General features: G+C 41.0%; 1 protein-coding gene across 2 annotated transcripts in view; it reads left to right on the top strand.

The window, feature by feature from the left end:
- mvb12bb (multivesicular body subunit 12Bb) overlaps positions 1 to 14,661 on the top strand; it is a 33,768-nt gene extending 19,107 nt beyond the window's left edge. Inside the window, exons 8-10 of one of the 2 annotated variants that reach the window (XM_034117702.1) lie at positions 9,817 to 9,872; positions 10,444 to 10,503; positions 14,274 to 14,661. In XM_034117702.1, the coding sequence (XP_033973593.1) occupies positions 9,817 to 9,872; positions 10,444 to 10,503; positions 14,274 to 14,315 (158 nt within the window). In that variant the 3' untranslated portion in view covers positions 14,316 to 14,661. Of the gene's footprint in view, positions 1 to 9,816; positions 9,873 to 10,209; positions 10,312 to 10,443; positions 10,504 to 14,273 lie in introns of those variants that run through there. The other variant, XM_034117703.1, reaches the window with a different exon arrangement.
- The last annotated feature ends 1,584 nt before the right edge of the window (positions 14,662 to 16,245 follow it).

The following is a 16,245-nucleotide window of genomic DNA, read 5'->3' as shown; positions in this document are numbered from 1 at the left end:
CAACAAAACAAAAACCCAATAGAAAAAAAAAAAGAGAGAGTTGAGGGGAGGAGAGGTAACATGTCTGGGAAATCTGTCATCCGCAGTCACATCATGTACAGATGTGATGTGCAGGCGCTTTGACATTTATTACCAGAATATTAAAAACTAATTCACATTTATTTTGCAGCCGTCTTTCACTTGACAGTTCAAGCTCATTTGAAAAGTTATCAAGTTTGCAGAGCCGCTCCAACCTTTTGCTTTTCTCCACCACGTTGCTTTGATCCATGCCAAGTCCCTCCGCCAATTAGGTCTGTTATTTATACATTGACAGAAAAACAGGATAGCTTAAAGGTCATTAAACGTGCATCATGGAATGTGTCTAAAAGGCATATGTTGGATATAAATAAATGTGATAGTGTTGAAAAAAATTCAGAAACTCTCAAATAAACCTGTGTGACGCGTTGCATTGCAGTCTCTCGTCATTACCTGCAGAACAACATATATAGTATTCAGCAGACATCCACCTGATAAGAAGGTAAACGTAATAAAAAGTAATACATTTACATATCTATTGCATTAATCAAAAAGAAATCCTGACATTGGCCCTGATCTAACGTAATATGGAGAGCAATTATTTCCATATCCATTAGAGGAACTTCAATTAACAGACACTAGACAGTTCATCCTTCAGAGGGAAGGAGGCGGAGGGAAAAAATAGGAGGCTCAAAATTAACTTGGGTTTGCAAAATATCTTGGCAGGATGACAGTGATTTTTTGATTTTCAGGAAACAATATTAGAATTCTTATTAAACTATGTGCATCTGCTTTTAATTTGCTGCAAATAATTGGAAAATGCAATGGAGCTTTCCAATTAAAGCTCCACTTTATGCTGTTTAATAATACCCTCATAATATTATAGCTTATGAAATGACAGGTGAGTTGGTGTATGAATAAAACATAAAGCCCTGTAATAAGAGACAGGGAAAAAAAAAACGGGACAGTTGTTGGGGGGCTTTTAAATGCTCGACATAATTTGCATATATTAATCTCCTCTTTTCAGCCTTATCAAGTATTCCACTGTATTTGAAGTTAAAATAGTCGTGACAGGCAGGGGTACGCTTCGTTTTTCCAAGGATTTATTACTTGTATAATTCTGGATCTTTAATAAGCCAATATGACTGATCCTCTGAGTTCTGTGGAATTTGGTTAATTGTTCCAGATGGTGCTCACTGATTATGCAAAATTACTTTCTTTCTCCTCTTTTTCCCCCCAACTACACCATTTCTTGATTGACTAACATGGAGAAAAAAGATTATTTTTGGCGGCGCACTTTCATTAAGAGGGTTCTCATCAGGTTTCAAACAAAAGTTCCATCTTATCTCTCTGTGTAGTTCTGGGCGAGGCTGTGCAGAGGGAGGCGATCCGCCGGCTCTTATCTCACACCGTGATGGATCTCAACCGCTTCTGCACCGCTGGGGTTATATTTTAGAATAACACAATTCTTTAGGCTGAGGGATTAAAAAACACGACCTCTGAATAGTGACACAAAAGTTATTATTAGTGTGCGCCGTTCTCTTCTTTCTCCTTTCTCCTCTCTTTTTCTCCCAGAGATTGATGAAATTACTAAGCAGCGGGGTTGGTCCTACTCTCGCAGCTCAGGCTCCATCCACAACTCACTAACATTCTGTTTTGCATCAGCTAAACCGAGCTGAATGAATCATTTATGGAAGTGTTATGGGGGAGTATCGGCAGATTTACTGCCGAGCTTTTACTTTAGATGGAATGGGATTTCTATGAAACCGATCTTGATGTCTGAAGTAATGCCAAAGCTTACATCAAGACATGAAAGGAACGCTCTTAAAACCCACGTTTTGCTTCTTAATTCCCCTGGTCAGCAAAAGGCGAAACACAGAGAGGGGGGGGGGGGGGATCTGCAGGAGAATAGTATTTACACCTAATGTAAACTCGTATACACACACCAACACAAACACGTCCTCACACTGTTTACTACTCGACTCAGCTAATGCTGTGAAGGAGGAGTGCTGAATTTCTTTTTGATAATTTGATGGCTTCTAAATTTAGATTTAGGTCTGAGCTGCTAATGCATTATCCACATTTAAATAGCAGCTTATTTGCCTTCTTTTTTGGCATGAATACTGCAAAACTGAATCAAACAATTGACAAAAAATCACACCAGATGTGATTGGTCGAAAGAAAGCAAAAAAATACAAAAACAAAAAAGTGAGGAAGGCATTATGGGAGTTTTAGCAGTGTCATAAAGTGACATTTTGTCAGAAATGTCTTATATTTCAAAAACATTAATGTACATTTCTCGACTGAGAAGTTTTTGTCGGATCAAAAACAGAATCAAAACAAGTCTTTTTTTTATTGTTAATTTGGAAAAATGTTTTTCTAAATTCTAAATTGTCCAGATAACTTAAGAAGTTGAATGTAGAAACTCTGTTCTGAAGGCAAAACCTAGGAAAACTTCTGAAACATTATTGTCTAATTTATAACTAAAATACCAACCTGTTGTGTGTTATTCATCTTTGTCTCCTCAGTCAAAAAGCACTTTCAGACTTTAACACATTTAACACCCTTACAAGAAAATCCTGTTGGCATTCGCCCCGCCGATATGTCAAAAACCCGATTAGACTATCCAGGTTATTTTGGAAACATGATCGATCCTAGTGTGACGGTGCCATTAAGTATTTGGGGATCAATCCTGAATGAATCGTAATGGAATTTTTGACTGGAGCCTTGAGGCCTTTAGGCATTTTTGAACCTTTATTACAGTCAAATAAGAGACTTTAAATGAGTGCATTTGCAGGCCGGACTGGACTCTGGAGTCTCATCCCTCATTGCTTTCTATCCATCCCTGAGATAGAAGCAGTGCTCCATTAGTTTCAGTGTCCAGACGTGGACAGCTCCAATGGATGGGCCTGTCACGGCTCCCTCATTTGCCCCATGTACAGCAGGGTTTGTTATCACACATCTAATTAGAACTTGATAAAAAATATTTCACAAAAATCCAGTCATTAAATATAGTTTAAGGAGATTTATGGTCAAATATGCCTTAAAGATCTTTTAATGGCTCTGCTGACTTGTTAAGTTTGTAATTAATGATCTTCTAATACATACTGTGGTGTGATTTAGAAAGCACAATGAGATTCTGGGAATGAAGTCGTTTTGGAAAAGGGCATCTGGGGCTTTCAGAAGCTATATTAAATAGTTCTGCTCAGACTGGTTTGCTTAGAGCCATGAAGTCTGCTGTGAAAAAGTTCACACACATCAGTGTCTACATATTGTTGGGGCATTTTTTATGTTAGGGTGCATGGTTATTAAATAGTGTCTATGTCATTTTAATATACTTAATTAGTGTGTTCAGGAAAGTCCGGGCTCCTCTGTAGTTGTGCTTGCATTTTTTTAACTTAAGCAATCCAAAATGTCTTTCTTCCACTAATCCACACACAATAGGCAAATGCATATGTATCAAACTGTAAATGCATTATACTAATAACAATGGCCTGTTTCATCAGGAGAGTAATGGTCTCCTTATTAGCATAATTAATGACAAATGGCAGCGCAGCATTGGTGGATTGGTTCTAGGGGATGATAAATTGGTGGATGCCCAGGTTAGTGGCTGCCAAGGAGGCCTCTTTGGCTGTCATCCCTCCTGCTTCCACTCTGGCACAGTTCATTACTCACCGTGTGAGATGCCACTTTACATTGCCTGGTACTGTGAGCATGGAGAACTTAATAATGCCACCACAACCACACAGGACCTGCTGCTTTACCCACAGTCCAGAGGGCAAGCAGCTCAGCGAGGGCTAGGGGTGGAGGGGAGCGGGCCGACGTGGGAATCCTCTCCTGCAGCTGCGCTGATCAAAACAGATCACGAGTCAGTCGCAACTTGAGGGGAACCGGGGCCATATGACCTGGTCTCCAGTGCTGGTGAGTGTTTCTTGTTAGGATTTCTGGGGCTCGCCACATCCCTCGCATCATTACGGGTTAGTTTGCCCACAGAACCGCTAATTAAGAGGGGATTTGTGTAATTGTGCCTTCTGCTGTGTCCCATCCGGCACATGCAATTTACTGTCAGCCCTCTGCCAGCTTTTACACTTGTCCAGAGAGGCGTACCCCATTTATACACACATTCTGCTGCACATTTACCAGCAGCCACAGCTGGGGATCAATGCCAGTGCCATGGCAATGTCTTAAAAGACACTGTGCCGCTGATTAAAGTCTGATTGTCCATTTAATTCCACCAGAGCTCTCAATAGCTAGTGAGAAGCCCTATTTAGCACTGGCCGCTTTTAAAAACAGTGAATACAGTTTTAGTAATTATACCAGATCACTGAAGACTTTTGGTACCTAACATTTGGTGTTTCACAATTAACAGCTTGCATATCTTGTATATTTGCATGACAGTGCTTGTTTCAGAGAAGATAGCACACACCTCCTCGGAGCACTCTGTGTTTTGCAGCAGTGTTTGTGGCCGGCTCACCATAGGTGCTGCTGGCTCTGCCCACTTTCTGGAAGACTGATGGAGCAGCGCCCGACTGGGGCTGCCTCCTGGCTCCCTACCCACTACCACATTTCAAGGACTGCTTGTCACAGATGGAAAAGTAAGTGGGTCATTCTACATAAGCTTGCCATTTTGCATCCCTCTGTGAAGACATTTATTTTTAAATATTGGATTTTTACTTTATATGCCATTGCCTATTGTTTGTTTTTTTAGAGTTTATGTTGAGATTATGTTTCATTGTGTTACTGGTAATATAAAACGTAACTTTTTATTTCATTTTAATTTGTTCTGCGGATGGTAGTGCACAATAAAGTGAAAACACAGATTCACAGTAAACCATTTACACACCACTGAAATTGAGCAAGACGCAGACAAAATCTTATGTTGGCTGACACTTACGCAAAACCTAAATAAACAATATAAATAGATGGTTTGTCAATAACGGTTACTTAACATGTAACATAAGAAAGAATAAAATAAATCAAGAGCTGTGCACAACTACAATTCTAGCTCAACTAAGGTTACAGATTACTGCAGCTTCATACATTGAAATGAATTCAAACCTATGAAATGATCATTTTAACTTGTATTGTCATTTGTACATAGCTACAGTGTAGTTATGACAATGAACATCTTAGGTCACAGGCTCCTCCAACAGTGCAACACAATAAAACAAATAATAGTGCAAGTAAATAAAATAAAGTAGAGAAATCCTCAGTTAACGCCAACCACTGAAACACACATCTGCTTTTAAAGTAGTCTCTGAACACCACTGCTTAAAATCTAATTCCCTTCTATGGTGGTCATCCTCTGATCTAAAAACAAACAGTGTTTGTTCACTTTGTGGTAATACTCTGCTCTTGCCCTGCAGTTCAAAGTAGACTGTAGAGAACATTTGATATGGTTATTGTTTTGTCACAATGTTTGATGATGCATCTATAACATTTCACAAACATTTCAAAGTGAGTTAATATGTCATAAGAACATACAGCACCTTTTCTTTTGAAAAATATTCAATGTGGACGGCAAGCTTGTGTAAAATGATTCAACCTCTTTTCAGTCCCTTGGTGCCGCTTTTCTGTTTTCTCTCCTCAGTTTCTCTCTGTAAACATGAGTGTGTTGAAGCCCCAGCATGCAGTGTGCAAACATACCCACATCCATCCGTTAGATGTGTTGCATACTACTCTTGGCATTAGAAACATTTAGATTTGTTTACATTTGGATGAGATGAAATTAATATTTAAGTATGAACCAACTGACTCGCTGTCAGGAGAATTTCAACAGAAGCTTGCACACACACACACACCACAGAGTCAGTCTGGGAAAACAAGCTGCGCACAGCCGGCAGAAACAAATACAAATAGATGCTCAGAAACCCTCAACATCATTTCAGTGCGGGATTTATTTTAGTATCAACCTATTGCGCTTTTTAGAATGTTAATTGACTCTCCAGTAAACATTTAAATAATTCAAAAGTTACACTTCCACTTTTGCAAGCGAGAGTTTGAATGCATTGAAAAGTTTTTTTTTTCATTCCCCACTCCTCGTCTGTCGAGAGGGCTTGAAAAAGCAGGGAAAAAGATAAAAGAAAAAGAATGGGTTTCATAGAGCCATAGTCATTAAAATAATCTGAAAATAGCAACTCGCTATCATCTGTTCTCATAGCACGGGTCAGGAGCTCTGACACCTCCAAAATTCCTCCTGTCAGGGTAGGGGGCCATTTGTATTCTCTCTCATTAGGCAATTTGACTAATGACCTGCCGTGGCTGCAGAGCTACTGAGGGACCCGGAGCCTCGCACCCTCTCTCTTGCAGCAGCCTGAACACACACCCTCTATTGGAATGGCACAGATGGCATGCCCGGGCGACAAAATAAACTACAATATGTCTCCGAGATGCTGTCAGGCCTGGGCACTATTTCTCATGTCAGAGAGGGGCTAAGGGCTGTGAGTGGGCAGAGGGGGTCCTCCTCCAGCTCTCTGTTCATCTACTCACCATTATCTGCTGAGGTGACAGAGAGCAGGGTCTGCAACTAGAATAGCATTTCCATGGTCTGCATAAAGAATCCGCCTCAAATTGAGAGTCACGCCGACAGGAAAGGTATGGCAATGTCTAGCCTGGCTACACAAAGAGACAACATCCAATTGTTTGGAATATAAAATGCAACCGGGTTCCAGATAGAGCTTAAACCGGCGGCTTTACTTATTATTTCTTATTATTTTATCTTACTGGACAATAGGAATCAGCAAAACGCAATAGAGGCTCATTCCCCTGGCCGTGGCTTTCTCACTTATTTCAGGTGCGAGTCAGATTCAGCCTGGTAATCAAAGTAGACAGAGATCAATGCTATTCTGCTGGATTAGTGAAGTGTAAAATAAAAGTTCATCAACATTCCTAAAGTGTTACTCTTGAGTTCAGGTAAAATGGGGTACGCTTGATCACCCGTGCATATTTTCAATCAGTCGTCAGTGTCTGGATCGCAGCTCAGTGTAGTTCGTGTGTGTGTGTGTGTGTTTTGTATGTAAGCCTGTGTGCGCGGCCATGTCTGGTAGAAACCCTGGAAATGCAATGTATGGCGCTGCTGAAGTCCTGGGTGACAGTGTATCCAACAATGGAAGAGTGAGGGATTAGTGCTCAGCCCAGCGTACGAGGGAGCCCTTCCCGCCCTGAAACAGCCATTCATCTGTGCCCAGGGGCTGGAGATGACAATGCAGCCATTGCTCATCGCACCTGACGGAGCCATTAATAAGGCGATGATCCACACGGGGCCCGTGCTGACTCCGTTCTTTACACTACAATCACTCAAGCCACAGGGTCCTCCTTACTTAACGCCACCTCTGCGCTCGCCGCCGCCGCCACCATCATCATCATCATCATGATAGTCATCGTACCAAAATTCCTGCCAGATGTTTTCATATTCTCTGCGCTCACATACTCCAAACCACCCAATTCCCTACACTGCATTACAGTCATGAGTTAATGGACTGTAGCCTGGCCATTTGAGCGGCTCGAACATGCTTCATAGTGGGATTCCTGGTCAGAAGATTGGATTTACATTATTTTTGCCCTTTGCACCTCCGGATTTCACCGTGGTATCCATTTCTTACCACCAAGTCATCACCTGCGCCTCTCCATTTATCTGGATGTAAGATAGCCTCTCTAGTATAGATGGTGGTGGAATACAAAGTGAGATCTGGTTTTAAATGTAATCCTTGAGCAATAAAGAAACTCTGTGGCCTTCAGCTCTGCATTCATCTGTCCGCGCCACGCAGATCCATCAGCAGCTACAATCTCGGCTTCCCGTTGCTGGCTATTGATTTAAATGTATTCTCCCTGCCTGCCTCTGCCTGGCTGTGGTGCTCACAGCGACACGGTAGTGCGTGTTTGTTCACTTGTTTTTATGACCTTAAACAAGTCATTGGACCCACCTTGGTTTGCTTTCTGCTTTAGATGGCCATGTATCCAAAGGCTTTACAGGGATGTAGTTGTCAAGGCTGGGGCATTGAACAGCCTTTCGTGGGTGGAAAAGGAAGCTAAACATTTCACTACTAGCATTTTTTAGCCATGCTAGTAGCTATAGGGATGGCAATGTCGGTCGGGCGGTTGGTCCACCTCTTCGACCCAGACTGAATTTTTTCAACAGCCTTTTATGGATTGCCATTTAACTGTCTTACAGACATCAATTGTTCCAAGTCGATTAATAGTAATGATTTTGGTCATTCCCTTCGCCTCGGGTTCCACCATGATGTTGATATTTCTGTTTTTATGTGAAACATCTTATTTACTATTTGATGGATTGCCTTTAAATTTGGTACAAGCTCTCTTTCCCCCCTCTGGATGAATTGCGATAACTTTGATGATCCCTTGTTTGTCATGTAGCGCCATCATCAGGTCAACATTTACATTGGTACAATACTTGGTATTAGGCATGAGCTGTCCTTTCTTGGGGCAAATGATCAAATACTGCCAACCTAAAGTGACATGGTAAACATGGCTATATAATTTAACATGTTAGCATTGTTTTTATTGACATTTTCATTAGCTCAAAGCACTGCTTTGTCCAAGTATAGCCTGATAGAGCGTGCCTGTAGACTCCTGTTATGACTACATCTGTGGGAGATGAGTGGAAGCCAAGAAACTAGACAAGCGTTCCTGTGGTCATGAGGGTGGGGGTCATGCTTTGATTACAAAGATCACATTGTACTACACTTGTGTGGAAAGTGCCAAACCATGGATCTGTGTAATAACCAAGAAAGGAAAGCAAGTCACATAAGTGTCAAAGTGAGGGATATTTTAGAATGTCCTACTTTGGAATATTGCTGTGAACAGGAAAGGCCAAGAGGAGTGTCGGCTCCAAAACGATGACTCATGAACAGCTTCGGCTTACATTTATGAGTTCCTTTCCCCGTGCCAGCGGCCTGATGGACTGTGGGTAAAAGAACACTAGTTGGAAGCTTGGCCTCTTGATATTTGGGGCTCGTGTCGAAGCCAACGGCAGGAAGTTTTGTGCCTCCAGATTTGGGAGTTTTATAATGAAGCCAAGCAGCTGCAGTTTTCCCTTCAGTCTGGAAACGGGAGGCTTTGTGTCCCTTGTCACCCTGTGTTAATTTGGGCCCTAATGTATTTTATAAACAAAGGGCTGCTCTCTAGCCTGACAGTCGTGACACCTTGATTCCAGTGCAGGATGCATGCAGTATGGGGTTACACCATTAATAATCTACTGGCAGCCATCACACCATTTTAACCACGATCATTATGATAAAGGGCATACACTTAATTACAGGCCTGCTTAATTATAGCTCTGTTGAAGCTCGTTTGTTTGGTCAAATGCTAATTATACCACCACGCTCTTGGCAAGTCCTCATTTCAATCCACTTTTTGCCGGCTGAACAGTGTGGCTTATTTTCATGCAAATTTGATATCTGGTGAATGTTTTGTCTCTCTTCTTTCCACTTTTCTGCGCCTTGTGTGAGTGTGTCTTTGTTTCCACGGTGAATATCTCTCAGACAAGATGGAATCAGGAATAATCAAGAGTAATTAAAGTGGAGGATGGTTGGGAAAGGGCTGGGTTGGAGGAGAGAGTGGAGGTGCTCAAATACAGCACAGAATAAAAAAAAAAAAGCCTTTCATCTTGTCTCTGTAGACGGAGGGAGGGGAGGTGTTGGGGGGGGGGGCTGGGGATGTTGATAGCTTTGCCTTTTTATAAACCTGTGCTTAGTTTTGTGGAATTACTAAGGAATAAGAATAGGGAGTAATACATATATATTTTATGTCAACCTTAAACTTTGTTTTCTTACTTTTTTGCAGCTCTGGACGACGTGCCCTTTGTCATCACTGAAAAGTTTTGTGACAATCCCAAAGAGGTAACAATTCTTTGAGGAACAAAATGGCAAATGATTGCATTATTCAAATACTATGAGAGGGGTCATGAAAGTCACTCTGCAACTACTTGTTCTGCAACCTGTTGTGTATTATGGTCGTGATATGTGCTCCTTGCTTCCAGTATACAGCCCTTAATCCTTTCCTTTCCTGTTCCTGGTCCTTTCCTCTCCTTCCCTTTTGCTTCCTTTCCACTCCTTCGCTTCAAATTCCTCTCTTTCCCTTTACTTTCCCTTGCTCTTCTTCTTTTTCCTCTCCTTTTCTTTCCTCTCCATCCTTTCCTCTCCTTTGCTCTCCTTCCTTTCCTCGCTGTTCCTCCAGACTGAGTGATGAATGTGTGCAGTCAGGCAGAGCTGGCTCAATGCAGTCCATTTGGCTGGCTGGCGGCGGTTGTCACTATAGCCCCGTTTGTATTGACACCGAGAGGGAGAGGATTAAAGATTTTAAGCATGCTTACTTAGCCATGAGCCTAACCGCCATGTTTCTTGTGTGTGTTTTTTTTTCTTCTTCTTCTTCTTCTTCTTCCTCTCCCTCCTCCTCTCCCTGCTTTTTCAGATGCAGCAAGTCAATTTAATGGGCATTACGATCAAATCCCTGGCAGAGATCGAGGAGGAAGTGAGTAGAGGCTGCAACGCTCGGCTGCCACTGACGCCGCTGGCCCAGAATGCAAAGCAAACGGTCTTGGGGTTGTAATTAAGTGTCTGAGACAGCGAGGCCCTGTTGGCTCCACTAAGCCCCAATTGAATAAAAGCATGGCCAGGCGAGGCAGCCATTCTCTCCTAAAAGCTTCGTCTCCTGTTCCAAAAACACTTGACTTTTATTCCCCAATTCTTCTCTCAAACAGCTCAATCTAGCACCTCGCACAGTGCTGTAGGTCTTAGGGAGCTTTTTTCCGGTCAGATTTTTGCATGTTTCACTTTTCAAGTTTCCAATCGGCTTCATTTTCAGTAGCGAAAAAGTTCATGCAGAGCAAAGAAAAGCTCCACAAAGTACTCCCCATTTCTGATGAAACACTGTAGCCTGCAGGCATCCGTAGGAAGAAAATCTGTGTGCAGCCTGTGTGTTCGTGAGAGCAGGAGAAAGAAAGGGAGTGTGTGCGTGCGTGCATGTGTGTGTGTGCTTTAAAGAGAGTGACAACCCCCCCTTCTCTCTCATTAGCACGGTATCTTGGTATCAGAACTGCCAGGAAGTGACAGACCACTGTAAAAGAACAGGTGCTGTTGGGTTTGAGATGTGTTACAGAGCAAACACTCCCTCATCAAACCGGGTGTCTGTTCTGCACTCTGCCTCTGTCTTCTGTCACATACTATCCAAATCACACAGAGTCGCCATCTTGTCATATGGTCATCTGAATGAAGCTCATTGTCAGCGAAGGTATTAATGGCGTGTACGTGTTTGAGTGTGTTTTCCAGGGTGGGAGACAGGCTGGCTGCTCATATATGCTCTTGTCTTTTTTTTTTTTTTTTTTTCTCCTTCTTCCTCTCCTCTCCTTCTCAGGGAGTGTGATTAGCAGGAGGACACATGGTGAGCTGAGCTGGGGAAGGGAAAGGAAGGGGCATGAGAAATCATTAATTACAGCCGCGCTGGAGCTGATGAAGTAAATGTGAGATAGTGTAACACACAGGATTTAGTGAAGTGGACGACAGCACAAGATTAATGGTGGGGCCAGGCTGATGAGGATGAAGTCACAGCTTAGCTTGATAATTAGTTTCCAAGTGGAAGCATCCCTCACCATTGTGTTATTTTTACTTCTCTCCCCTTGTTATTATCCCTCGATGATATCTGCAGAACAAGAGGGGGAATATAGTCGGTGAGATTGTTGCAAACACGTTGGACAGCAGAGGTGTTTCTTTTAGAAAGTGATGCATGTCTGCATTATTTTATTTCTTTCTGTTCTTTGTCTAGTTTTGCTTGTTTTTCTACATCAGTTGTACACTGTAAAAAATAGTATCCACGCTTCTCTCCATTATCAAGGCTTCTGCAGAAGTAGAGACACATTTTTTAACATAAAAAGCACAATATAGAATATCAGTTCAATCTGATCAATCAGTCAGTACCCTCATTTCTAAATATTGTGGAGCGTTTTCTTCTTCTGTTGTCCAGAAGAGGTCACTGTCCGTGCTTAAACTGTGGAGCTCTTTTTCCCCCTCTTTAGAAACCGGAGGCATTTTCAGCAAAGACCCTAATTGCCTCTTTCTAAACCCATTAAAAAATATATAGATTCATGAAAGAGATGTACTTTCAAGAATTATACATATGCACATGTAATTGAGGAAAACTGTTGTAATCACAGCCCCAGTTGCAGATAAGACCATTTCCTAACAGGCATCACTTAAGCCATGTCTCGGATGATGTTGGTTCCAGCAATTAGGCATTCTTTTCATTTCCCAAATGACTCACAAAACTTGCGGATATTATAATTGCTTTTAGCCACGCATATCTAATTTGTGTCTTTTTAAGTGTTAATTAGTACGCGATTTAAAGTGACATCTTTATGTAGTTTGCTCTGCTGAAAAATGTTGTTGGCGGCTGGCTAATGGTTTTCCGAGGGAGCATGCTAGGGTGGAAAGGAAGTGTGTGTGCACACATGACAAGATTTTCATTAGCACCTATGTATGATGGGCCTTCAGTGTTTGTAGGGAGTGTGTACAGTATGTGTGTTTCTGTGCATGCTTGTGTGAATGTATGGAGGGGCAGTGGTGTACAGGGCTGTGTGAGAGGTGTGAGTGGGAGAGCTCCAAATAGAGGTGGAATTAATGAAGACAACATGTCACATATTTTTGGCAGTGGAGCAGGGACAGGAAATGAAGCTGGGCTCGTCTGGGTGACTGCCGCCCATGTTCTTGTGTGTCACTGTCCTGTCAGCCTCTGTATAAAACTGGCAGACATTGATACATGCTCTCCCTGATAACACCCCATTCCCCCATCCATCATCAGCACACACACATACACGTGCAGATTATTTATTTACCGTGCCAGATGTTGAGACAGAATTTTTGTGTTGTGGGGGGCAACATTTCTGCTCAACTAAAGGTCTTGTGATACGTGACATGCTGCTGCGTAACTTGCAGCTTCCGCTAAAGTATATGAGGATCAGGACAATGGTATTGTGATAGTGAGAGCCCGGTCCGAGCCTCTGTGGCTCCATGGCTTCTGGTCGAGATTTGGAAACTTATTTCAGTGATCATACAGCATCACCTAGTGCTATGCTGCAGTAATACAACTGTCTAACTTGGTGAAGTGCGCCCTACTTTGTTTCACAAAACCTCACTGTTCAGAAAGTGGAACTACACCCACATCAAAATCATTAATGTGACATTTTATAAAGAGTTTGATAAATATGTAATCAAACATTAGACTGTTAGTTATTGTAGATCATTACATATTCCCAGTCACTTGCATAATAAATTGGTATTTCTTTCAATCATTTTAATTCATAAAATAGATTTCGATAATGTATAATATATAAGATAAAAGTCTAAGTACTTTTTGGAACTGCTAATAATGTTGGGCAATCACCAATACTGCTTTCTCTTTGATACTGATTCTAATACCTTAACTCAGGTTATCTCACAATATTTGATACCAATCCAATACCATTGCTCTCATTTTCCCAAATGTAACATCTCTGTTGTCGTCACTTTGTAAAACTCAAGAATATTTCCAATGTGATGTCATTTGAGGCCAGCAATTGCTTTGGTTCCAAAGTGAATTCAGCTGAAGGCAAAGCACTGCATTTTGTAATAGCAATGAACAGATTCTAATTATTATTGCAGATCTGTCACACTATGGCCTCTTTCCTATAGGTCTTTTTCAGGGATAAAAGCAATTGTGCAATATCTTTGAATAATATCAACACCATTTTTTATATTTGGGTTTATGACAAAATATACTTTTGGCAACAAAGTTTAAAATATCTACTCAGTAAATTATCATTTTAATAAATATAAGTTAAATAATGATGTATAGAAACAGTGGAAAGAAAAACATTATACCCTTTTCTGCTTTTAATGCCACATACAGTAAGTTGAGCATTATAGTTTGAAGCCCTCTTGCTTATCAAAGAGTAATGCCCATGCTTCGCCAGAGGGGGGCAGTGTTTGTTAGTTTTTTTCTCATTGTAAATTCTGGACGACCCTCTCACGATCACGGTAATGTTTGGCCTATAAGAGATTCGTATTTAATCAATACATGTTTAAGCTATAGTTCAACTTAATATCAGTGTAGAACATTCAGAGAGTTTTTTAAATGTTTGTGCTCAGTTTACTTTTGTAAACATATATATACTTCATTTATTTGGTATTAAGATGGTGCAGGTAAATTGTGTTTTATGCTGTTTTTACCACATGTTGTATTAATCGTTTTGTTTTTTTCTTCTCCTGCAGTTTTACTACAACTTCAGCACAGAGCGGAGCATCGCTGTGTGACCCTCCACGCTGCGGTCTCACCCTGCCAGACTGACACACAACGACTGAAACACTACTGACTGAAAGGATCATGTGAATACTTGTAAAATAATTTAGAAAAAAAACAACTATATTTTGTAATTTAAGAGAAAAAGGTATTTTTACCTTAATGGATTTTATTTAAATGATTTAGTACTAAATGTATTTGTTATAATGTACAACTGTGCACAATACATTTGAGAAGATTTTGTTATTTATCTTGAAATAGATTTTTTTTTAAATGTATGTTTTGTTGCTCAAATACATAAGTGTCTGGCCTAAAATAAACCAAGCTAATAAATGTCCTTGAGATGAATTCATAAAAGTCTGTTAGCTGTGACTCTCATTTTGTTTATCAGTAAAACAGGTGAGTCGCAGTCATGCAGGAAAGAAAGAGCAGCCTCATCCCACGCAAACAGGTCTCTGATGTTCATTTCCAGCAGAGGCATCTCTCCATCACAAAGTTCTTCATGAGCAGCGTGCGGCACCAACGAGCAGAGCTTTGAGACGCAGGAGCCTTTCCCCCCCGACGCACGCCCACATCAGAAGTGACTGCTCTCCTGAGTCAGGTCTTTAAGGGTAGAACAGATCAGCTCTGTGAACACGTTATTAGTGACTATTATATTTGTTATTTCTATTTACACCTGTATAGAGAATTGTTTTGAAGGAACAGAAGAAAAAGGGACCCTTTCTTGGAAGTTGTTTTTCACTACTTTAAAATGTGCAACCCTTAACTTACTAATTATCCAACATTTCATGCATATATTTCTTTAATTAGGTGGTTTTTTTCCTTCTTCTTAACAAACTAAACCACACTTTTCTGCCAGATCCAGAAGCAGAGTTTACACTTGGATACCAAAACATCACTTTCTTCTCACTCCAGTTCACATGTGTCATTTGCAACTAATTAAATTGTCAGAATCCATTTGCACATTTCTGCAGGTGTAATTAGTATTAGAAACTCATTAATGGATTAATGTCCCCGTTGTTAATTACGCTCTCCTCCTGCTAAGTTTGTGAACTTATGGATTCTGCTAACAATGCAGGTATTTGTTTTCCTCCTGACCAACATTCCTAATGACTTTTGGTATTCACAGGTGTTTAATGAAGCGTAGAGCAGATGACAAGCCTCCAGGAGCGCTCGCGTTAACTCCTCTGTTCTGCCGCTGAAATCAGAGCGACGGTCTGAGGAATCCTCTGCAGAGGGAACAGCTTTCACGCTCCTTCATGAAGGTGACACTCATGTCAGTGATGCCCTAGAGCACAGTGACAGCCTCCGACAGCCCTCCCCCCGCTGCGCATAAAGTGCATATATACAGTACGCCATATGTATCCAGATACACACACACAGGCTGCACAAGCAAAATTGCATTTTTCACCTTTGCTCCAGAAATACTTTGCAAAAACTAAAAATATCACTATTTTACTAGCTCTTAAATCCCTTTTACAATTCTTTAGATTATAGTTTCACATCTTCAAGTGTTAAGACTGGGTGAATTCATAGCATATAGTATATCATTTCATTTCAGGGGATGTGTTAAGTCGAAGCAATATTTAGAAAAGCTGCAAAACTGTATCATGAAGGATGAGACAATATACTATTGTTTTTTTATTATTAGAAAATCCCATGAAAAGTCCAAAACTAACAATGGAGGAATCCTAACACCAAATATTGTCTAGCCATAGCCTGATAGACTGTAGCTTATTTCTCTGTGTGAGCTCCGAAAAGCTCACCATCAAGAGGCCCCGTTGCACTGAGTGAAATGTCCTCTGAAATGTCTTTAAAGTCCATTTCCCAAACGTTGTCGTGCTGCTGTAAATGCTCACCAGCACATCAAATCAAAAGTTTATAAAAGGTCCCCACAAATAAACTACTTATTCGTGTTTGAGTAATGTTTCAAAATAACCAAAA

This window comes from Trematomus bernacchii, unplaced genomic scaffold, assembly GCF_902827165.1.
Source record: "Trematomus bernacchii unplaced genomic scaffold, fTreBer1.1, whole genome shotgun sequence".
Classification (NCBI taxonomy): Eukaryota; Metazoa; Chordata; class Actinopteri; order Perciformes; family Nototheniidae; genus Trematomus; species Trematomus bernacchii.
The sequence above is the reverse complement of the archived record's forward strand: the minus strand, read 5'-3'. Positions and strand labels throughout refer to the sequence as shown.